This window comes from Polypterus senegalus, chromosome 11, assembly GCF_016835505.1.
Source record: "Polypterus senegalus isolate Bchr_013 chromosome 11, ASM1683550v1, whole genome shotgun sequence".
Classification (NCBI taxonomy): domain Eukaryota; kingdom Metazoa; phylum Chordata; class Cladistia; order Polypteriformes; family Polypteridae; genus Polypterus; species Polypterus senegalus.
In genome coordinates, this window is record NC_053164.1 from 29,192,577 (window position 1) to 29,218,180 (window position 25,604).

General features: G+C 41.2%; 1 protein-coding gene across 1 annotated transcript; it reads left to right on the forward strand.

Moving 5' to 3' along the window:
• Positions 1-25,095, forward strand: zgc:154093 (uncharacterized protein LOC777623 homolog). The gene is made up of 2 exons (XM_039768263.1): positions 1-80; positions 22,874-25,095. The coding sequence occupies exon 2, from the start codon at positions 23,385-23,387 to the stop codon at positions 24,156-24,158; it is 774 nt and encodes a 257-aa protein (XP_039624197.1). The 5' UTR covers positions 1-80; positions 22,874-23,384; the 3' UTR covers positions 24,159-25,095.
• Positions 25,096-25,604: the final 509 nt, after the last annotated feature.

A 25,604-nucleotide genomic window follows, 5' to 3' on the forward strand; every position in this document is an offset into this window, starting at 1 on the left:
AACTTCGGAGACTGACAACGGCGCAAAGTTCAGCCTGGCAGAAACGGGTCGGAGGGAACGACAGAACGGCGGCAGCTTCTGTAAGTCAAATCTTAAGGCATTCATTACATTCTGCTCATTTTCTCGTAATTCTGTTATTTCACTGAGCCGATGCATGTTTTGGAATATCGCTTTTTAATTATTGACCCCCAAGGCGACTCAGGGGCACAGGCAGGTGAAGTGACTTTCTCGTGGTCACACAGTGTCAGTAGCAGGATTTGAACCCACAGCCTCAAGGATCGAGGTTCAAATCTTTAACCATTTGCGATCTCTTATATACTGTACATGTTCCATTGTTTTAAAAGTTTAAAAAGTGTTGGTCATCGCTTAATGGTCTTCGGAGTGTTACGATGTTCGTTTACCTTACTGTAATTGGAGACATGCGCTGACTAACATCCGAGACTGAATGTTCTGTTTGTATTTAGCTAAACTTAAAAAACTGCACGTCGGCCGCGTTTTTTAACTGATCCATTTGATCTCACATTATTGGGGCCAGGGATCATGCTGGGCTTTAAAAATATTTATTAATACAGAACATTAAATTTCTCTCGGGTAACACGGACAATTAAGGATTAACGACAAAAAACGAAGGCTCCCAAGCTTCCACTCGAGTCTCCACTAGCTGGTAACCTGCTCCATGTGCCCTTGTTCACCATGTGAATAAATATTTTCTAAGCCCTGTGAGAAATATACCATATGATTTTGTTAAAAACGTGTTTTATACTAACAACTCACAAAAACCTTACTAATTCCTTGGGGAAATTCTGAGCACTTCCATCAGGTCTCCTCTCAGCCTTTCTTATCTTAAAATGACATGTTCATTTCCTTTGACATTTCATCTTCATTGTTTTTCCTCACAACTCTACTTTAGTGATAAAGTAAGTTTATTATTAGATTATTATTATTAAGTTTATTTATATATCTGTGGGCTGTGACAATTTAGTATCTGTCCTGTAGTACACTCTTGAAATCTTAATAATAATAATAATAAGTGGAAGGGTTGATTTTTAATTGTTTGGAGATCTTTTAAATCTCTAACCAGACTCATAGGCATTTAGAAAAATATAAGGGACACACTGCTTCTTCAGAGAAGTGTCATAGGAAAATCATTTTTGGTTCTTAAAAGAAGAATGTTCCAGAAGGACCTTTATTTATTTAGATCTGATACTGGCTCTCTAAATAAGCACGAATAGATGATAACAGCTCTGTACAACACCAGTGGGTTTCTGATTTTAAAAGCACTCTGGTCCCATTCCATCTGAAGGAGAAGGGAACACAATTTTGGTCTTTAGAGTTCTTCAAAACTTTGTTTTATTTTGGAAAACATTGGTAAATAGCATTTAGTGAGTTTTGTAGGGTCTATTTTTGTTAAAAATCATGCAATGTTCTAATAAATTCACTGTACAGACTTTCAAGTGTTAATTTGCCGTGTAAGCTCTAAAACCAGATGGCCTCTTTGACATTCCCACACTTTTTGCGTTGTGATGAATCGGCTCCAGGGTGTCAACCTTTGTATTTATGCCATGTAAGGTAAAACATGATGAGTAATTTCGGTCAATTTGATAAAAATTGTGTTCAGTCGTATGCATAGCCAGGTGTTCTCAGGATTTTGTGTCTGTCATTAAATACTTTTACTGAAAAGATGTCAGCCTTGAGTGCTGTGAAAATGTTGGACGGACGGCCATTGTTCAGTGATTCCATCCATTGCACAGGGTGAACCAAAATGAAGTAACACGTTTCAAACATTAATTCAACAAAAATGCTACAAGATAAAATCCATCCATTATCCAACCTGCTATATCCTTACTACAGGGTCACCGGGGTCTCCTTGAGCCAATCCCAGCGTGCAAGGCAGGAAACAAACCCTGGGCAGGTGCCAGCCCACCGCAGGGCACACACACTAGGGACAATTTACGATCACCACTGTATCTAACCTGCATGTCTTTGGACTGTGGGAGGAAACCCAAGCAGACGCGGGGAGAACATGCAAACTCCACGCAGGGAGGACCCAGGAAGTGAACCCAGGTCTCCATACTGTGAGGCAGCAGTGCTACCACTGCGCCACCATGCCGCCCACAAGATAAATTACATTTCTTTATGACACAAGATAGGGTATACAAAATAGAATCTGTTTTAAAAATGATGTCTTCAAGGTGGTGGCAGCGATTTCATGGTGAATAGCGTCCTTGATGGCTTCAAGGTTTTGAAGTTAGTGTGTGTACACCTTTGACTTGAGATAGCCCCACAAACATGAAGTTCCTGCACTACCATCATTTTGTGTAGAATGCAAAATCCTCCTCAAAGTCGTGTTGGAAATGCCTTAGGCAGAAGCATGTTTGTGCACTGAACATCTAGGAGACTGCAAAATTGATGCCCTTACACCTTAAATGTTTTCACCTGTCCGAGTACAGCCTGGAGATTTTCTGTTCAATGTTGTAACTGTCTCCCTAAATTTACCCACCCACCCACTGAAGAACTGATTTCCGATTTGGGATGTCACCATTCGGAGGAATGCTGAAGTGCATTCGGAAGGCGTGTTGCGTAGTGATGATGGATTCGTTGTTTTTGAAGAACGTTTTGACAGTGAAATCATGGTGCGCACAGGACCAAGGTATGTTGCCGACTGAAAACTACAAGGGTTCACCTATCAAAGGACCCCCACTGCATCCCACTCGCCTGCCTCGTGCAATGACCTACCTTGACAAATGTGGTACTTCACTTTGGTTCACCCTGTATATGCACTGTGGCCATCAAAACTGGATGTGTTGGTCTAATACTGCATGTGTGTGGCTTCATCCTGTTGCCCATTGAATCTGCTATTGCAAATTTTTTTTTCCTGGTACATGTTGTGAAAGTATTGTTGAACAAACACGAAACAGTGATGTGCTGCCATGCTAGAGGCATCTCATGTGGACAAAGTAGTCTGATGTCCTATGTATACTATAGGGTGGTCCAGATCTAATAATGCAATTTTCATTACGTTATAACTTATTAAGTTTATTACATAGAAAATAACCTGGACCATCGAGAAGTGTGAGAACCGACAACGTGAAGAATTGTCTTCATGCCAAACTGGAATCATCCCCGCATAAATCAAAGTCATCCAGACCATCTGGATCTGCATAATTAGTGTACCACAGGCCTACACCAACCCTGACCAGTGCATTCAATTGTGAAGAAAACTTATTTAAATTGATCCATGGTTTACACTTTACAAAAAAGTAATCACAGCAGAGTTCAAGGGTATCCTGCCTTGTACACTTCTGTTATTCAAGATAACAGTTTTCCTTACGTTTTAAGGAAACAACCCTATAAGCCTACAAATGTGCCACTCTTCTTGGTATATGTTCCAAAGCTGTGTTACCTGAGCCACTAATTCTTAAATATACGCATCCTTCCCTCCATCCATCCATCCATTTTCCAAACCCATTTCTCCAGAACAGGGTCACAATGAAGCTGTATCCTTATACCAGCAAAAGGCAGGAGCAATCGCCAGAGTAGATGCCAGCCCACCAGAGGATGAAGACATGCAGACACACATCAGGGGGCCGATAAAGCGTCACCTGTCCACCTAACCTGTTCATGCAAAACTGTTTAGATCTGCCATTCAGTGGATTCTTTATATTATACGAATATTTGAATGCTTGCTGGATCCTTGTGTGTTTTTATGCTTTCCTTAAAAGGTTTTATTTCCATAAGGTGCACTGAATGCTGAACCTTGGCTAATTTGTAGAATATTTGCATTATTTTATCTTCAGCTGCAAGGTGCACATAAAGCCGATTATTCAAGTTATTTTTTTTGGCAGCCTTGTCAATGTTCAAAGATGTGACTTTCTTGCAGTTTAATATTTTTCGCTTTGAAGACTTGTGGGACACTAAAACCATAGAGGTTATTAAAGAGCTTATTTCATTTTGAATTGGTGTCATCTCTACTGCCACATTCATAAAATGAAGATGTCCGAGTCAAATGACAGTTGCGGTTTTCATTAAATGTAATGAATTTGAAGGCAGCTTCCGTTTTTTTGTCTCCTGCAGTGATGCTGGCCAGGGAATAAGAAGTGGGGGTGGTGACATCCATCCTACTCAATCTGTCACTGATAACATTGTAAAGCCCCTCAATGTTTTAAGATACAATACTTGTCTTCAGCTCTACTCCTATACGAGTAAACAGTGAAAACAAGCTATAGACATCTTTGAAGTGATTCCATAAAACCGAGTCCATGTCCCTGCCACTTGTTTCTACCTACTTGTGCTTCGTGTGGCCGCTGCAAGGTGAAAAAGTGGTGCTTCTGAGCGATGCCATAAGAGAACCATTTTTGGTTTCCAAAAGAAGCAATCACAGGATGGTTCCAGAAAGAACCCTAATTTGTTTAGATTTGTCACAGCTTCCATACACAAGCATGAATAGATGAGAAGAGATATGTGCAGTAGCAATGGCGTCCTTATTTAAAGGGCTCTTACTACTTACAATGACTCATGTATTCTTGATGTCTCAGTATCCCGTTAGGCAGCCTACTTTCCAGTAAAGCTTTCGGTTTTTTCTACATAGAACCTTTTCAAAGCCCAAAGTGCCAACTTCATAAGCAGAGAGCCCTTCCCAGAATGAAATGGCTTTTTTTTTGTCAAATAAAACATCTATAAGGAACCATGCTACCCAGTAAAGTGACAATAAAGAATTGTGATTTTTAATAGTGTACTTCAGTTTTTAGGTTCCCCAGTTTCATTCTCCAGTTACGTTAAGGTGGTGTCCCTTCTTCTGATCCCTGCTTTCCTTCCATTATTTTAGGATTGGCTTCTGTGTTATACTAAACTAGTACCACACATTTGGAACAAAATTTTTAAACCAATACTCCAGATTTTGTCTAAATATATACAACAGGATAGTGTGTATGTGTGTGTGTGCCCTGCGGTGGGCTGGCGCCCTACACAGGCTTTGTTTCCTGCTTTGCGTCCTGTGTTGGCTGTGATTGGCTCCAGCAGACCCCGTGACCCTCTAGTTAGGATGTAGCGGGTTGGATAATGGATGGATGGATGGATGGAAAGGCTTTCATAAGTGGGACATGTATGTTATTTCTTTAAAACTTTTTGTCTTAAACTATAGGTTTAATTTGATGTAGCACAATGGTCAAAACTGGCGCCTTTTCACTGTCTTTGGAATTTAAGCATAATAAGAAATGTCTGCAGAAAATAACATTTTTGCTTAATGCTCTAATTCTAAGGGATGCTGCCTTTGCGAATGGACACACCGTTTTTTGTGACCCATGATTTTCTATTAATCTCAAAGTGCTTTCACCGCTCAGGCCATTAGGGTGGTGAAGGACTACAGCCTGTCCCAGCGGCATGAGTCGCCAGGTAGGAACCAACCCTGAAAGGTGGGAATGATACAAAAAGACCAGATTCGAAACAGGCTACAAACATCCAAATTTAAAACATTTATCGTTTTTATAAATTAAAAAAGCTGCATGGGAACATAAAGCTTCACTGACTGTATAGGTGTGCAGATTACTTACGTACTTAAAATAACGGTTCTACTGGGTTGTGTGATTCCTTGTAGAACTGGTAAATGACAATTTAAGGTTCTTTTTGTGTCAAACTGGGTCTTTGGGCTTTAAAGATGTTCCTAATAAGTGGATAAAATAGAAATCTTTTGTAAATTATAGTCTACCAAGCAAGATGCAACACATAAGAAAACCTGAACTTAGCCTGCGCGACTGTGTGCAACAAGAAAACCCAAATTTGATATTATCTATTGATGGCTATTTATGTTACCTGTTAAAGACCTACATCATTTTTTTCTTAATTCTGTTTTTTTTATTCATTTGGCATCTTTTTGTGTAAGGGTGTACACACATAACTTCACCCATGGAACTTGGTAAAAATGTATTAATGACATCCTTTTGGATAAGCGATTTCAGAATAGTTAAACCCTTCTTGCTTTTTCCCTGTTTTCACAAGGCTCAAATACAACATCACTCCCCTTTCCACATTAATCCTAGACGTTGCAAATCAGGGAATTTCTGTCCACCGCCTTTGTCTCGAAATCCGCGAAGGGAAACTGCGTGGCAGGAATTCCCGTCAGCGGATCCCATAATTGTAGCCTAATATCTGTTAAAGACGGCCAATGAGTCAGGATTAGAAGTGAAAGGCCCAAGCATTACGTCCGTCTGGAAACCAAAAACTTTGTTTTCTTGAAGACTGATATTTTTTTTTTTTTACAAATGATAGAAAAACTCCGTATTGCAAGAACGGAACGTGTGACATCACCTCTACGGAAAACGGACCGTTTAGGAGAGCCCATAGATTGCATTCGTAGTCGAACTGCACTGTCTGCCACCGTTAACAACAGCATTTCAGGTCAAGTGCATTCACCGGATTAACAACACAACTTTTCAGGAAAATAATTATATACTTGGAATAGACAGGGATCAAAAACGGGCCTGGAGTTCTGTCCAGGCTGATGCACCATAATCGGTACATACTGTATGTTATTGGCTATTAACTTGCAATTAAAGTAATACAGCATTACATCATACTCCAGCTCTCATCAGCAACTAGATTAGTGCAACAGGAGCTGCAGCTCAGGAGTTAAGTACTGTATATGTGTATGATGCATGTGTGAGGTGCGCTGAGGATGACATACGAGCCTCTCGCCCCCACTCTCTCTCTCGTCTATCGTGCGCTCGCTTGCTCTTTGTGTCTCTCAGTTTGTCGCGCAAAAGCTTAGAGAGAGAGAAAGAGAGAACACTCCGCCAGGAACTGACCCGTTTGTTCTATCTATCTATCTATCTATCTATCTATCTATCTATCTATCTATCTATCTATCTATCTATCTATCTATCTATCTATCTATCTATCTATCTATCTAAGCATATATGTGTATATAAATGTACCATATGCCTACAGTACAAGTGTATGTGTGTGTCTACAGGCGTTAAACTTTACTGGGTATTTAGTTCGTATCGTCTCTCATTCAGTCTCTGTATTGTTCTTCTATTGAATGTAGAGTTAAATCGGGGTGGAAGCCATAAGAACATAAAAAGTTTCACAATCGGTCTCACTTAATAAGCTAATAGCTCGCATTTTAGCTGGAAGGAAGGGGGCAGAGAATTTGTACTCCACATAAAGAACACTCAGTCTGGGGATCTGAACACATCACACGCCCTTTTGGTTTAGTTTATCTCTATAATTAAAAAGCTTTCAGCAGGCTGCAGACCTGGAGTAATTCATAATGACATCACATCATTGCGGAACAGTCGTCTTAAAGAAGAGATAAACCACGAGTGACACTAATATGAGTAACAGGTCTAATAGGACTAATCTGGATGTGTAACACTTTCCAGGCCGTTATTTTCATAGTCCTTTGTAGTTCTTCTGAAGTCGATTAGAGTGTCGATGCAAATATTCTATAGGCTGGGAGGCTCAATCAAACGGTGTTTGTGTATTGTGCGAAGGTGATTGTATATTTTGCTTGTAATGGCGTATTTCCTTTGACCCAAATAGTCGGAAAACGGCAATCGAAAGGGAACACATTAGCATGGCTGAGTTCGGGCACTGCAATCAGATGAATCAGAAAAGATGAGTAAACTCAAGGGTGGGAGGCACATCTGGATTCACTACTGCAGCTGTACCTGTTGACAATACATGTGTGTGTTTGTCACTGAAAGTTGTGAAAATTTTCCAGTTAGTTAATGAATTAGAATGAAGGACACAAATAAAGGATTGCGGAAAAAGGATGGAGAGGAATTGGAAAAATGTAATCGAGGACTAATGAGCGTGTGAGTGGAAATGCAAATGAAGGGTGACGAGCTGTAAACTCCAAGACGGCCAGGGATGCTTCTGACTCCGCCCTTGGCTCCTCCCACTCCCAATGCTTCTGGTCATTCACTCACTCGTCCGCCCTGCAGAGTCTGTCAGTCCGGCTGAGAGCCTAAGAGGATTACATCAGAGCGCTGAATGAAGTCAGCGGTACACTGAAAGGCAGATTTTGTAGGGTACCGACGGATTTCACTCCGGAGCCTCTACAGCGCTTCTCTCTCAAATATTACCTGCGCCACTTGGCGAGTCTCTGTGTCAGGCAAGTACAACTTTTAGAAACCTTTTAGGAGTCCTTTCGTAGCCAAAATAATTCGGTTTTGAATTTCTTTTTAATATTAAGTTGTTATAGTAGACTAGTGTAAACTACACCAGTTGCCAGTCTAATTTGTAAGTGTGGGAGATCCTGACGTTCTTGATTGCTCTGTTTCAGTATTCATTGATTATACAACCGCAGTCAAATATAGAACGCGCAGTCCGGATCAAGTTAAGTAGTAATTGCGTGGCATCGCTTCGACCCACAATGGACTGACGTCCCGTCCAAGCTTGGGTCCTACCAGTATATCTCTGCTAGTAAAACGAAAAATAAATTAGTGGACTCAAAATTTCGAAAATGCAATTGTCGTTAATAAAAAATGCGAAAGTAAAATAGTAGTTTAAATAAATGAGAGAGAAAAAGAGGTGGAGAAATATCAATGAAGCTTTTTGTAAATGCACCCTCTGTTATCAATCACGCCATTTGTTATATGTTTACAGTTAGTGTAGCCAGGTCTTTCTTTCTTTCTTTCTTTCTTTCTTTCTTTCTTTCTTTCTTTCTTTCTTTCTTTCTTTCTTTCGCTGATTTGATAAATATTCGCGAAAAGCCCCCCTTTCTGGCGACCCTGACTGCCATTTAAAAAAAAAGTTTGGAATATTACGATTTTTTTTAGAATAAAATCAACAGGATTATAAAATGGCAAAACAATGTCATTTCTAAGTTGATATCTTGTATTTGTCTTTGCCGCCCGGTACTTTGGTTCCCCTGTCATTTACAATAGTCGGTAAATTCAAGGATTTTAGATTTTAAACCATTTAAACAGACCTTCAGTGTGAGGAAACGTGGGAGTAAAACTAAATTTAGAGAATAATGAACAGTTGTGACAGTCGTTCAGATGTTTTTCTGATTTGACTGTACAGTATTTGATTTTCCGTATTTGGCTGTGTTCACTTCGGAGCTCAGTCTTTCGAAATCACCAGCTTTATGTTACTGATTGTATTTTAATGATGAGCAGTTTTACAAAGCAACATACCCAGAGTCATGCAGCGCTTAGATCTGAAATGAATGCCATTGGAGTGTCTTGAACGTAAAACAAAGAAATAAAGAGAGATAAATGCAAATATAAAGGTGTCAAAAGGGTTCTTCAGAGTGATGAATGTTCCAGAAGAAAATCTTAATTCCTTTAGGTCCAGAATAGGTTTCATAAATATTCATGAATAGATAGGAGCAGATTTGTGAAATACAATGCAATACAATGTATTTTTCTTGATCAGTTAGTGTCCTGCTAGTTCTCCGACTAAATATTTCTGTTTTGTCTACTTGTTAGGCGCCTTTTCAATGCCCAAAGAACCCATATCATATGTAAAGAACCCTTTGCAGATCTCTGACATTAATGGTTCTTCAAGGGACCACACAACCCAGTAAAGTGCCCACATCATTAAGAGTGTATTGAAGGACCTAAACTGACAGACACAGTGTATGGAAACACAAAGGCTTGTTCTCGTTGGAGACTTTAGGCAGCAAGGTCAGACTTGACTACCACCCTAATTGGATTATCTGTATGCTCTTTATAGGCTATTTATTTCAGGGGCACTAAAACTTGAGAGACAGAAAGAAGGCCGGGCTAAGGATCTTTGCGGTATCCAGAAGGTTGCTGGTTCGAATCCCCGTCACTGCCAAAAGAGATCCTACTCTGCTGGGCCCTTGAGCAAGGCCCTTAACCTGTAATTGCTCCAGGGGTGCTGTACAATGGCTGACCCTGCGCTCTGACCCCAAGGGATATTTGAAAACTAACAAATTTCTAATACAAGAAATTGTATAAAGTGACATAAAGAACAACAAAAAAAAAAAAAATATATATATATATATATATATATATATATATATATATATATATATATATATATATATATATATATATATATATCTGAAGCAGTCTAGATTTTCTTGAGTTGAAGAATGTTTATGTAATCTACAATATATCAAAGGTTCCAGAGCTCAGTCTTTCAAAATCACCACCATTATGTTATCCATCCATCCATCCATTTTCCAACTCGCTGAATCCGAACACAGGGTCGTTGGGGTCTGCTGGAGCCAGTCCCAGCCAACACAGGGCACAAGGCAGGAATCCAATCCCGGGCAGGGTGCCAACCCACCGCAGACCATTATGTTATCAATAAAATATTTCAGTTCAACGGTAATGGTAGTACTGGTACAAAGTAACTCAGACAGCAGCACAAACTATTAAGATATGAAATAAATACCACAATGTCTCTATTGCATGCAGAATTAAGCAGAGATTTGACTGAAAATTAATAAATCATCAAGTACCACAGGCTTTGAGTTGGGATTTGAAAGCACATCGACAGATACAGTATGGCGGTCAGCTCTCCAGATTAGATGTGAGTGCTGTAAGATGACGGGAATTTACGGGGGTCTCACCTCTCTGTTATATATGCTCTCACATTATAGAGTCTTCTTTAATTTAGTCTGACAGAAAAGAAGCTGCCCTCTTGAAGAGGTGAACTGGCTCTTCCTCCTTTCATTTCTTACACAAGTCTACATTTGGTGGTTAAGGCTGTGGTGGTTCAAACCCTGCTACTAACGCTGTGTGACCACGAGCAAGTCACTTCACCTGCCTGCATGGGCTCCACTTGGGGGGAAAAAAAGAAATGTAACCCCCTGGAGCTCCGATGGTGTACGTCGTGTGGGATAAAGGCATGAGCCAAGTAATGAGAAGTGAATGTGCACATGTATACAGTGTATCTTTTATTATCTTCTCTTATACGTGTTTGCTGTTGTTTCAATATGTTCATGCTTTTATTTGAATTATTTATGATTAGATTTGCGTGGTATTGAAAAGTCAAGCAAAATGACACCTTTTTTGTGTGGTTTTTAAATTTTATTCGTCTAAAATTATTATAAATTTGTATGAAAGAAATTATCTTTGTGACAGTGTGTTTACTTTTAATCTCTACGTATAAAAGTATAATTTATTTTTCTTCATTTATATGTTTTACTGTGTGCCATACCCAGTAACTTCTATATTTTGAAACCTTTTGTACGTTGCAGCTTTTAAACTCCTTCCTGTCTATTAGTTCCTCATTACTTTGAGTTGGCCCTTTCTCTTGGGGTGAAGTCTTTACATCTGTTATATTTTGTAGGATTAGCGCATGTTCTTGTAATTTTATAGTATCTACTGGCTCCCTGCATTCTTGCATGTAGTTGTTTCTCCTAATCATATGATATGATAAATGAGTTAAAAGTGAATGATGTGTGAAAGTTAATGGCACCTAAGGAAAAAGCTGAAAGACAACACTATTGTAACATTCATGTATATTATTTATGAGAGTCTCCCATGACTGTTTGAGTCTGATCAAGCCGCTTAAACTGTAGAAGAAAAGGGGGCCATTATAGTACACCTGTAGTAGTCACTCTGGGAGGCGCTATATAAAATTATAAGCTTTCCCCAATCTGTATGACATGTATGGAGTACCAGCTATATTTGCATTGTGTATGATGGTTATAGGGTGGCTGGGGCAGTGGGTAGCGCTGCTGCCTTTGCAATTAGGAGACCCGGGTTTGCTTTCTGGGTCCTCCCTGCGTGGAGTTTGCATGTTCTCCCCATGTTTGCGTAGTTTCTTCTCACCATCCAAAGACATGCAGGTTAGGTCCATTGGTGATTCTAAATTGGCCCTAGTGTGTGTGTGTGTGCTTGATGTGTGTGTGTGTGCCCTGCGGTGGACTGGCGCCCTGTACAGGGTTTGTTTCCTGCCTTGCGCCCTGTGTTGGCTGGGATTGGCTCCAGCAGACCCCCATGACCCTGTAGTTAGGATATAGAGGGGTGGATGTATGGATGATGGTTAGAATGTGCTCCTGGAGAAGCTGAGTTGAGGTCAGTCAGAAATTAAATATGGAGTTAAATTGCATGTTTTTCATTAGAGAATAGTATAAACAATTAGTGACCTGACATGAAAGTGGAAAAAGATTTTACAGGAATAAAAAGTATATATGTGTGTGTAAATGTATACAGTATGAAAAATATACACACAGAATACTACAAACTGTCTTAGTTATAAATATATATCTAAAAAATAATATCTGTGTGTGTGTGTCTATATACAGTATATATTTCTCCTATTTAGCCTTTTTATTATTGGCATCATAGTGGTGTAAATGTGTCACTGCTGCCTCACAACAAGAAAACTGGGGTTCACATCCCAGGTGCTCACTGCATGGAGTTTGCGTGTTCCCCGCATGTTCTCCCCGTGTGCGTGTGGCTTTGCTCTGCTTTACCCCCACAGTCTAGAGACACACAGATTAGGTGAAACTGTGTAGCTAATTTTCCTGCGATGGTCTGCCGCTCTGTCCAGGAGCTGCTCCTGCCTTGTGCCTGATGCCTGCTGGGATGACTCCAGCTGCCCTTTGACCCTGCTCAGGATAGACTGGTTTGAAAACAGATTATTGTTGTTATTGTCCTGCAGCCCAGTGTTTCAGAGGTGGCGCCCTCTGCTGGCAGTCCTCCCCTTTTAGATGGCCTCTTCATTCCTACCTTTAGGATGTGCAGCCTGCTAGCCTAGTCTCTCTCTTAATAAACATCCATCAGTTTCCCCTGAACCTGGTTATTTAGTTCAGGATCCGTTTACAGCTAAAGCACACTATTTATTTATTTGGCTGATTCCTTTATCCAAGGCAGTTTACAACATTTGAGACACAATTTCTTTAGTTTTTCCAACTGGAGCACAGGCAAGTGAAGTGACTTACTCAGGGTCACACCATGTCAGTAGGAGGATTTGAACCCACAACGTCAGGGTTTGAAGTCCAAAGCCTTCACCGCTATGTTCTTGCAGTTTCATTCACACAACTGGAGACGTCCCTGGATGACATGCCGGCCCATTTGAGGGTGCACTTATGCATACGCACTCCCACCAGACCACTTTAGAGTCTCTTATTTGCTTAATGCATGTGAGAAATCTTGGGGTACATCGGGGGAAAAGCCCCTGCAGGCACAGGGAGTATTTTCTATGTCCACAGGCAGTGGTGCGGTCAGGCTTTGAACCCATTCTCCGAATTGCCAAGTCATCAGTGCTATCTGCCTGAATAAACACAGCAGGTAGAAAGAATGGTTAACAAGAGAACTGCTAAAACACTGTCGTGCACTTGGAAAATGTATACTTCAGAAAAATGGATTAAAAGATTAAAAGAAAAGTGCTCCATTAAGAAAAGAGACAGGGCTGTTGGTTCAGTTCCTGCCAAGGATCTTTTCACCCCCAAGTAAGAAACCTTAGCTACCTGCACTCCCATTGTACAAAGTGTATGTGCGAGTAATTAGATTGTAATCTTGGATAAAGTTGTCCGCCACAGATAATGATAAGGATAACAATGGATCAGACTTGAGGTGTCCTCACGTCTCCATTCAGAGGTGTTCAGACAAGATGAGTCAGCCTAGTGCCGCATGAGGCTTGTGAGAGACTCTCTTTATGACAGACCTCTGCATCATTAAGTTATCGACCGCACCGTGGAGTAGGGCAGCCAGGTTGCATCCCACTGTTTTTTGAATTTGCTAAATCCTGTTCAGAGTCGAGGCCGAAACCAGGATGCCACTCCATCACAGGGCACACTCTTGTACTCACTCGCTCGCTCACTCACACACAGATAAGGGGCTGATTTTGAGCTGCCAATTTACCTTCCATGCATGTCTTTGGGATGTGGGAAGGAAAGCAGAGGGCCCACAATAAATCCCACCGAGGGACACGGGCAATGCTAGATTTATTAGGAGAGGGAAGTAAAGGGAGGAGAGGTTTGGCCAAAGGCCTTGGAGGGTCACTTCATTTCATTTTTATTTGTTTTTAAGATGCTTAAGCTGCATTCTTTCCCCTGCTGATAACATCTGCTAATTGGTATCCATTAGGGCTCCAGATGGGGTTATTTTTATTTCTTTAGTTTGGGCTTTTCTCCTGGGGCCTGACTGCCTGCAACAGGGAAATGCTAATGTCTCCAGGAGGTCAATGGCCCACACATTTAAAAAGCCCGCAGCTAGCAGGGGATTGGCCAATATGGCCTCCTTTCACTTGGCTAGGTCTGAGCAGGCTGTGCATTTCATCTCATGGTGGAGTAACCATAAGTAGAGGAAGACAAAATGCGGAAAAGCTTAGTGAGATAAAGCTTTGGAATTCTTCTCTCTGTGAAAGGTGTGCCATGTAGATGGGCATCACTTTTGATCCTTTCAGCCTGATATAGAAGGTTTGTGGTCAAGCTGGTTGGAATGCTCCTGTGCTATTCATTATAGAGATTTATGAAATATAATGCCTCCTGATGGCGCTGCATGATACTAAAAGGATTGGTGGCTTGATGAAATATGGCACCTCATTATGCCGCCTGCTATGAACAGTTGTTTTAGAAAGCTAGGTTGAATGGCAGCCTGATAAAGTGGCATTCCAGTGACAGTTATGAAGGGTAAGTGATGGGTGCCATATAAAATAAATATTGGGGAACCAACCTTTGCATTCCTCGCCTTGGAATGGTGTGGCTGGGCCTGGGGTAGCGTTAAGTATAGAGGACAGCTTGATTGCTACTGTCTTGTGATGATAAATTCTATGAAAGGCACTATATAACAACGACTGGGTAAGAAATAGGGGTAGTGTTTGATAGAGATGGCTGGTGCAGATTAATAAATGGAGCAGGGGATGATGTGATAAGACACATGTTTTAATGTTTTAATGGTCCTCCTTGTTAAAGGCACTACATAAAAGGAATTTTCATTGATTTAACGAGCAGGTAAATAGACAGAAACTCTTTACTTTTACTTATTTTGCTGACGCCTTTATGATAGAATTGGCTCCATTTCTTTTGGTTTTCCAATTGGAGCAGAGGCAGGTGAAGTGACTTACTCAGGGTCACACAGTGTCAGTAATGGGATTTGAACCCACAGCCTCAGGGTTTGAGGTCCAAAGCCTTAACCACTACACCACACTGCTTTAGGATTTATTAAGGGGTATTAATAATTAGAGAGATTAATTAGATCTTGCGGTATGGTATTGCCAAATCTCAGGAGGGTACAGGCAACAGGCACACTTTATTATCAAAAAGTAGGGCTACCTCAAGCATGTTTGCAGTGCCTTGTAGGGCACAGTTTAAGGACTGCCATGCTATCCTCAAGGGGCTCTTATCCTCATCATTTGTGATGTGTTTTTTTTTTTTTGTGAACTACCAAAGCCCCAAAGTTAAACACTTGAGGAACTCTGGTTGCTAAGTCCACACTATTCAGAAACTGACAAGACTTGATTTCATGAAAGGAGCTCTTGACATATTAAAGTTAAGTGGAGAATATACATGGAGAAAAGTAGGCTGAGATGTGTTTGACAAGAGGTGGGGGGCTTTTATTTGATGGATGGGCTGAATGTTTTCCTTCTTCCTGAGGATGAATATGTGAATGTCTTTTCTTTCTTACTGTGTGATACAGACATGGCTCCGCTATAGAATGTACACAAATGAGTCTCTGGGCAGCCCCATACTATTGTGTCCAACGAGCACACCAGCTGGTTTTGGGGTCCTATAAGATGACCAGTCCTTCACTTCACCCCATCCCTCCATCACTGAAAGGTGTGATAAGCTCTCCTTTAATAACAGCAGGCTGATTTCCCCTCTTATGACTCTTTAGGAGGTCCCTATCTTGATACGTGACTTGAAGAGTTTGTCCACAGTTCTCCAGCTGAGCATGAAGACATTTTTAAGACAATCTGCAGAGCCTTGTACTTCTGAAAACGCAGCCTCAGTGCTGTGATGTGAGTGGTGAAAATGCGGACTGTAATTGCGCTCTGATTTGTTTGTGCTTATTATGTGCCCCTTCCCTGACTGGATCCTGCTTATTACAATGTCTCATTCCCTGACTGGTCACCGTACATGGAAAACAAAATATCTCAACATAGCTGGCACAGAAGAGTTTTCCATGGTGCTTTTTATGTTTTCCTGCATGCATCTAAATTGCATTTTGCGCAATTCTGAATGCTGTATACAAGCACAAAAGGCAAATAATTTACCAGTCAGATAAATCCCAAGCTAGCTGTCCCTTTAAGGATTTTCCCAGTGTAGGCGAACATCTACGTCATATGTATTTTATGATCATTTTAGCGCGGATGGCGATACTGTCGTAAACAATGTGAAAATGCTACTGTGGGTGAAGGTCATTTTCATTTAAAAAAGCCATCGTAGTGTGGAAGTTGCCTCAGCGTCACATTTTTGTAGGTAATGGTGGTGGGCTCATTATGTTTTCTTTAACATTGCGCTTCAGCAATTAACAGCCTGCCAACACCTCAAGGTTAGAGGATCAAATCCGGCATCTGTGTATTTAAATCTGTGGCCTACAGGTTAAGGAGTTGGGCTGTAAATCCCTGACGGTGTCACGGTGTGACACCAAAAAGCGTCATGTGCTCCTAGTTTGTTGAAGTGGTTCCCTACATTCTGTGTAAAAACACTGAGTAGTTTAGAAAAGCACTGCATTAATGTACATTGTAATTCATTTTTATCATTTTGTACATCTCATTTTCATATCCACTTCTACTGGTGAGTGTCACTGTTATTACATTCATACATACTGTACATACATGCATGTCTCTCTGTTATAGAAAGAAATCTTGGAATGAGACGAGACTTTCTCAGAGAGAGACGAGACATGACTTTCTCAGAGAGGCACTTTCATGTCCCGTGATACAAGACAAGAGTAGATGACAAAGTAGAACGTCGTAAACAATTTAAAAACGTTGGCAGGGTACACATGCAGAGCAGGTTAGAGATAATGGAAGCACGAAAATTCCATCCATCCATCCATCCATCCATCCATCCATCCATCCTCTTCTGCTTATCTGAGATCAGGTCGCGGTGGCAGCAGCTTGAGATGCCCTGACTTCCCTCTCCCTGGCCACTTCTTCCAGCTCTTCCTGGGAGAATCCCGAGGCGTTCCCAGGCCAGCCAAGAGACATAGTTCTTCCAACATGTCCTGGGTCTTCCCCGGGGCCTCCTCCCGGTTAGACATGCCCAGAACACCTCACCAGGGAGGCGTCCAGGAGGCATCCTGATCAGATGCCCGAGCCACCTCATCTGACTCCTCTCGATGCGGAGGAGCAGCGGCTCTACTCGGAGTTCCTCCCAGATAACTAAGCTTCTCACCCTATCTTTAATGAGTTTCCTCCGCAGGGTGTTTGGACTTTGTCTTAAAGATAAGGTGAGAAGCTCAGTACGAAAATTCGAAAGTCTCAAAAAAAATAATAGTAATGATCACATTAGCGTAAACAAATGGAAATTATTACTTGGTGAAATAACGGAACAGTGAAAAGAGATGGAATATATTGTTTGAATTTAAACTTTAAGTTGGAGACTTGTAGATCGTGGTGTTTCCATCTGGAAAAAGTAGTGTTTCTTCCCAATGAAGAAGCGTATCCGCGAGAATTAAAAGATTTGTTGTTTGGTGAAAGAGAAACCCACACACGCTGTCGCGCTTGGGTCACAGAGTTGCGGATACACAGGAGATTTTAGAGACAGAAACGTTATTCAAACACTTCAAACAAACGTAAGTCTCAAGCAGTCTCTTTCAGGAGTGAATCGAGCTCCATGTGTAGTTGGGGACGTCGACAAGCGAACAGGGGGTGAAGCCCCCTAGTATATAAATCTAGTTATTCAGTATGTAGTGCTATTGTAACATGTACAGAGTACAGTGAAATTCTTACTTTCATGTTTGACCAACGTGCATCGTATTGCAACTTTCAAGTGCCTTTGATAAACAAAAACATAATTGTGAGTGTGTATGTATGTGTGTGTGTGTGTGTGTGTGTGGGTGGGTATAAGTGTGTTGTGGCCTGTAGGGGTGTCTCAGTGTCCCAATCCCCAGACACAACTACACAGACACAAGTCCCAGGCTCAAATAAATGCTTTAAAAACATACCATCAGAAAGGCACTAAACAATGCACTTGAATCCTCTTTGATGTTTGGGTTGCTTTACATTATACATGAATGCCCGGTTATTTGCGACGTCCTCCCAACACACCATGCTGACTGCATACCTTGAGCATCGTTCTCATAAAACATGCTTACAGTATGGTAAAGATTAGGGTCGTGGGAGAGTTATGAGATTAATGAATCATTATGACTGCCGAGTAGTTGTGTCTTGCGGAGGACATGTCATCAAGTATGACACTCTCTTGGGTAGTGACACGGTCATGTTGTGCTGCAGCCTTCTCAGGTTTTCTGCTTTGACATGTGACATAAATATGCAGTCTGATTGGCTGTTGAGAGAAGTTCTTGAATTTCAGAGCTCCAGATGTCTTTAGCTACACCCTTCTGCCTTTTATGCTGGACCCAGGAGGATTTCCAGTGTCACAACATTATACAGTGGAAGACCATCTGAATCAGGCGGAACCACCTGTGAACTTCCCCCTGGTGGCATCCACATCACCCAACCGGACTGTCCAACAGGGCTGAAATTCCCAGGTCACCCTGCAGATGTTCACACGGATGATCAAGCCAAGGGATGCCATGATCTAACAGTGTTGGGCATTGGGGGTGGGGTGGGGGGGGCATATAAGGGTCTCCTGTTGTCCTTTCTTTACACAGTCTTGTCTGGGAAAGTGAAAACAAACCATCCCGGCCAGCACATCCATTCATTCGTGTCCTCCGTCAATTATAAGGGACCTTTGGTTAAACAAGGAACCATCCAACCCTGGTGGACCAATCCAGTCCATACCTATCTTCCTTCCTTTATTTTATATACGATTGCCATAAAGGTGCTCTATGACAAAATGACTGCTTGTTGTTTCTGCTCATCTTGGGCTCTTTGCCTTTAGTTGTTGAAGCGGCCACAGATTTAAAAGTAAATAGTCTTTACATAATCTCCAGGCTTCACTAGAAACATTCCTCCTAATCTCCCTTTTCTAATAAAAGCACGTCATTCACGGCCACGTCAATTCCATCTCCTGCAGAAGTAAATCATATTCCACTCTGACAGCGGAAGGGAGGCCTGCTGACTCTGAAAATCCCTAGGATTAAAATCTACACCTAAAATCCGCTTCTGATTTATGACATCAAAGACTATTCCTTTTTTAAAACATTCTGTGTGGTGGCAGCCAGTGTTATGCTAATGGTTAAGATGCTGGACTGTAATCTACAGTAGAACTAGACAGATTGTTCAGGCCCAGTCTGGTCTACATTGAGTAACTCAGTATTAACATGGTGGAACTGAACTGGAGCTAAAACAAATGGTCTATACCTGCTAAGAACTGTGGGATGGAGTGATGTTCACAGTCCCTACTTCAGTTCATTCCCCACCATCATTCTATCTTGGATCAAGCCATTTAATCTTGCACTGCTTTCATTGTAGAAATGTGTAAACAGTTATAGTGTACTTTAAAACAGCCCTGCGATGGTGTCCACTGTGGAAGGCACTATATAAAACTACAAGTTCAGTCTTTACCACAGAGTCTGATAAGCTACTTAAACTACGAGCATTCACATGAAGTAAGATTAAAACTGAACTGTACCTGTAGAGCAGCCTGGCATGGCATTCAGTATGGAAACAACTGTAATAATGTAAGAAGGTCTGCAGTGAAATCATCGTAATGACTAATAAACAGGGTGTCCAGTGCAGAAAGCACCATATAAACTTTCTCAGTTTAATCTTCACCAGTCACTTACTCTGATCAAGCCAGTTAAAGTGTAGGTACTGATATGGTAGGATTAGGGGTACAATTGTCCTTTACTTTTAGAGCAGTCTGGCATGGCATTCAGTATAGAAGGCGCTTTATGAAATCCCAAAGGTTGCAGTGAAATCATCAGAACTGTCTCACTGTGATCCTGATCAAGCCACTTAAGCTTTGAGTAGGCACATTCAAGTAGTAAGGGAACAATTGTTCTCTAACTATAAGGGAATCTAAGAGGGAGTTCACTATGAAGACCACTACATAACGTCTCAAAATTTCAAGTTAATTTCTTATAACTAACTACTTGTGTAATTCTTCTAAGGCACTTAAGATGCTTGTACTTACAGTGTAGAAACAAGGAAAGAATTGTACAATACCTTGGAGATGTGGTTCCATGAACTATATAAAAGGTCGAGATTCTTCATTAAAATCCTCACTAATGACTAACGGCAATCAAGCCACTTACTTGCCAATACTTGCAATGAAAACGTCAGTAGTGTGTTACAACATATGAAGAGATCTGGAGTGGACTTTACTGTAAAGGGCACAATATAAAATCACAAAGTTTTCCATTCAAGCTCCACCATGAAATCAGTGTGTGACTCTGAGTAAGCCATTTAACTAGTCGGCACTTACTGTACAGAAATACGTAAGATAATTGTATTGAACCTGCAGAGGTCAAGATTCCAGGCACTATAAAAAATCAGTGTTCTCAGTATAATCCCCATTAATGACTCACTGGGTGTTTCTCATCAGTCTGCTTACTTGCCAATACTTACATTACACTAGTTGGATAAGAACTGAAACATAACAATCAAAGTTCATTCACAGTGGAAGGCACTCCAGGGTATAAAGGCTGCCAGCTCAAGCTGTGTCATTGACAATGAGCGACTCTGAGCACATTACTTAAGATGACTATGCTTACCCTGTAACGATATACAGCATTGGTCTCAAACTCTGCTCCTGGAGGGCTGTAGTGGCTGTGAATTGTCATTCTCACCTTTTCCTTAACTGGTGACCAGTTTTTGCTGCTTATTGACTCATTTTCCTTTCATTTTAATTGACTTGTTTTTTTAAGATTGGCTTCCCTGAATTTCTTTATCATTCCTCTAAATTGCTTCATTTCTTTCCTTAAATGGCACCCAAACAGAAATGAAATGTGAAGTGAATGAGAACACAACAGAAGACCAACTAAGTCAGGACCTCAAACTCCAACCAATTTCACTTTGTCCAGTTCCTTAATTAGGAGTCGATTCTTTTTGTTAATCAAATCCGTTCTTTAATTCCATGGCTTGTTGCTGCTCTCATTGTGTAATAGTAGACATTTCCGAAATTGTTGATTTTCTCTTTTCTAAGAGCACTGTGAAAATGTTTTGCGGACCCGAGCAGATCAATATTCTCGAGACCTTCATCTTTCTTTTATTTTCAGATATTGTATACTGGACACAGTTTTCTGGTCATGTTTTATATCTCGTTATTGTTTGGCTGCTAATTAAGGAAAAAGAAACAATTAAGGAGTCTGAAGATTCAAGAGAAAGTCAATTAAAATTAATTCAAAAGAAGATAATTAGCAGCAAAAACCGGTCACTAATTAAAAGTTTAGCATGAAAACCTGCAGCAACTGCAGCCCTCCAGGACCGGACTTGAGGACCCCTGGTCTACTCTATAAATGTATATGGACTTTGTATTGTTTACTATTTGTATAGCACACTTGCTGTAGTAAGGTCCCAGGTCCTCCTTGCATGGAGCTTGCTTTTTCTCCCCATGATGGTATGGGTTTCCTCCCATTGTCCAAAGACATGCAGGTGATGGCGATGCTGAATTGGCCCTAATGTGTGTTTGGTGTGAAGGTGTGTTTGTGTGTGTGTTCACCCTGCAATAGACTGGCACCCAGTGCTGGGCTGGTTCCTGCCACGTGTCGTGTGCTAGCTAGGATGCACTCCAGATTCATAAGCCTGGTCTGGATTAAGCGAGTTTGAGAATGACTTGACATGAAACTTACCACCGACTGGTGTTAGAAACTTATGATCTGATTTCACACAAATGTTAGAACGTTTTCTTGACACAAAGAATCATTGACAACGTGAAATAAATTACAAAGTAGTGTGGTGGAGAGTAAGACTTTAAGGACCTTCACATCTCGACTTGATGTTATTTTGATCAATCTAGGTGAATAGGATGGACAAGCTTATTGGGCTAAATGGCAGGCTCTTATTACAGTTGTTCTAATGATCTAATAAAGATAGTCCTCTTTGAACATGTGGTGAAGTTCCAAATGTTTAGTTAACAAATGTCAGTCTAGGTCTTGAAAGATGGAGGTATCACAGGCATGGGAACTTCCAAGTTACACTGGTCAAACTGTTTTCTTGGGGCAATTGTCTAGCTACAGTATGTTTTACAAGCTCAGATTTGGTAAATTGTCTTGAATGGACTTGTTGGACCAGTCATATCATTACTCCACAGTGTGTGGTCACAATACTGTTATGGACAGTACGGCTGGTCGTACCATCTGATTTACTCTGAGAGTTTTAACTGAACTGGAATGATTAGTTAACCAAATTGTTGTTTGGTTCTGGAATAGCCTTTGATTTCAGCATTATGATATGTTTTTCAAACATCTGTTTACAGTTTCAATCATTTTTGTGTTTCTTGGACTTCTGTATTTGTGTTGAGTAGGTTGCTAGACTGGCCATCGTATAACTTTACTAGAAAGACAAGAACCATCATTGTTGTGTGGTTTTGATTGACCTTCAATGCCTGTGGTCACATGGTTCAAATGACACCATACATGTGGAGTGGCTTGGAATAGAATTTACTGGGATGAAAAATAAAAGATAAATTTGGTTAATCTGAACAGACTGCCATCTCTGCTAGACTGACATATGGCCACCGACCAAAGTCTTCTTAGGGAGGCATGATGCCATTTATTTTAATAAAAGGTGCTCTTAATAAGCGCCTGGTCACCCCAAGTGATGAATGATCTTGCAGACCCCACTGCTCATTGTCAGTACATTTTAAAGTGTCTCTTTTGATATGGCTCATTCTCATCTTGGTTTCTCCTCTCTGTTTATTTTACAGGATTCCTGAACCACATACTGCTGTCAGATTCCACGGCTTTGCACAGCACGGAGTGGAATTTCTGGAACGTGAGGTCATACAGAGAGGCAAGTCTTTGCTGAGGTGGCTCACGTAGACAGATCCTGAGAAAAGAGAGAAGATCAAACTCAACGCCATCCAGACAGCAACGTTAGGCCCCTTGACTGGCCAGCTTTTTTTTGCTCCTGGTGTAATCCTTTGGACTTGCAGAGTTTAGTCTGCACTGTGACATTGATCATTTCCAGTCTTGTCCTTCCTCCATCATCCCACTACTAATGGCCAAGCTGACGGCTTGAAGCAAACTAAAGTTATTGTCATAGAGTGCAGAGAAGCAGAGTGGTCCTCTTTTTTCCTGATCCAATTTTGGTTGTTTAATTGAAACCAATTAAAGTCAAGGATCGGAAGCGAGAGACATCCTGTTATAATAATATAGCCACCTACTAACGTGCCGACCTGTAGAGGCTTAATTCTGGGCAACAATCTTGATCCAAAAATGCCAGCCAAGACACCAATGTACTTGAAGACCAACACTCCAAAAAAGGGCAAGAAGCTAAAGCTCCGAGATGTCTTGTCAGGGGACATGATTAGTCCACCTATGGGTGATTTCCGGCACAGTGCCCACATCGGGCCAGATGGAGAGCGGGACATGTTTGGTGATGTTGCCTTCTTGCAAGGGAAGCTGGATCTTCTTCCAAGTCTGAATCGCCACTCCTTCAATAAAGTGGTAACTCAGAGTGCAGCAACAGACCAACTGGACCATCTAATTGGTGACGAAAATGGGGTTTTCCACCACCACCCTCAGCAACACTCCACTCTTCTTAAAAGTACAGTCTCTTTACCATCATTTGTACAAGATCAGGCACCACCGAAACCTCCCAGACTGCACCTGGAGGAAGCTCACGGTCAGAGGTCCATGTCTGTAAGCAGCGAGAGTGGCCATTACTACAGTGGTGAGGAGATGATCTACTCTGCCTCCATTCCAGCCTTTAGGCACCTGGTTGCTTCCTCTTGTTCCTTTTCGGAGGCGTCTTCTGAGGACTCCATGATGGATGGTTGCCAGCCCCTAGACCCGAGAAGAGGTTTGAGTTTGGACTCTGATGCAGGCCTAAGCAATGAGGATTTGGTCAGTGAGAACAGTGAGTCTCTGGGCATCCCAAAATCAGAGTCCTTGTTCGGCCTAGATTTGGACCTGGGGCCTTCCATCTTGGAAGACGTTCTCCGAATTATGGATGAGTACAAGACACAAGATGTTCACTATGAGATCTAGAAGTGGTTGGTCACTAGGAACTCTTCTCAACTCGGACTCTTAGCTCCTTAGTGTGGAGCTGTATGTTGTTTCTTCTCATTAACTTTTTTTCTCTGTGAAATTGAAAATTGGGATGACCGCGGGTGACACGGACATAATTTAAGTGTTGTAAAAAATAATCAGCTGCAAAAACAAAGGGAAACAGGGAAGAACTAATCTAACTGGACTGGACGCATCACAAATGAAAGTGGACATGAGGGGGTGGTGGTGAAAGGATTTGTAATCCCACGACTCCGCAGGCCGGCAGTGACACCCCTTAGTAAATCTTTCACTTGTAGATAATTTTTTCCATTCATTTTATTTTTTTAGAAAACCAGATATTCTAAACCCATGTGTGTCTGGTAGGTATACGGGTGTATGATGACCATTGGGCATCCAGAGCAGAAACGATGCACACTTCATGGTGGGACTAGTTCTGGATGCCCCTTTCTTGTTTCACTGCCTCCAAATTTAGGGATTACTGGAATTTTCCAATGGTGAGATTACTTGAGGGACAGCATTGGAGACTCATGTTGGCCACTGTAAAGACTGTGATTGACTTCATGAGCAGGAGAAGAGCTTCATCATGAGATGTGAACCTGAATGTGTAAAGCAGGGGTAGTGAAGGGTGTTGTGATCAGAGGAAAGGAAATGGACACTGACGTTAATATAACGTAAAAGAGATGGAAGTGGAGGGGACTGTCCATGAGCTGGGAGCTCCTACACTGAATGTAACTGGAAAAGGTGAGCTTCCCACTTAGAAGAAATGTTTGGAAGTGAAACAAGAATAAATATCATGTTTTCAGATTAGATAGAAAAACATCTGAATTTTATAGGGCATTACAAAATGTCAGTTTCCTACTATTTTATAGTAAAAGAACAATTTGCTTAGTGTTTTTCTTTTGAGATGTTTACTTATAATATGTAAATTAAAGGAAATTTCAAAATAAACTTGGGATTTTTGTTTTTTCTGCTCACAGTGTGTTGATAGATTCCCTATCTGAAATTTAAATTCAAAACCATCCTCATGGATATGATAGCCATGCTCAGTGTCCTGGGGTGGTGATGACACCTTCCACTGATAACAGAGATGCAGGTCACCCAGACTTCATAGGTCAGCTGGCTTGTCTGTCCTGTCTCTGTCAGTGCGAGGACCCCAGTTCAACCCTTCTAGAAGGATATGTTGATACTAGAACTATTGATGAGCCCAATCTGAGTTACCAGATGACAACATCAAGACAGTGCACAGTCTGTCTGGTTATATATCACCTTTAATGAGTAGAATACAAATCAAGGGACGTTATGGTTAAGTTATCCAACAACAACAACCACGACAACATTTATTTCTATAGCACATTTTCATTTAACAATGTAGCTCAAAGTGCTTGCCAAGTATGACAAAAGTTGCAAGAAAAGAAAAACAATTAA

Excerpts from the sequence above, each read along its gene's own strand:
- zgc:154093 (XM_039768263.1), top strand. The coding sequence starts at position 23,385 with ATGCCAGCCAAGACACCAATGTACTTGAAGACCAACACTCCAAAAAAG.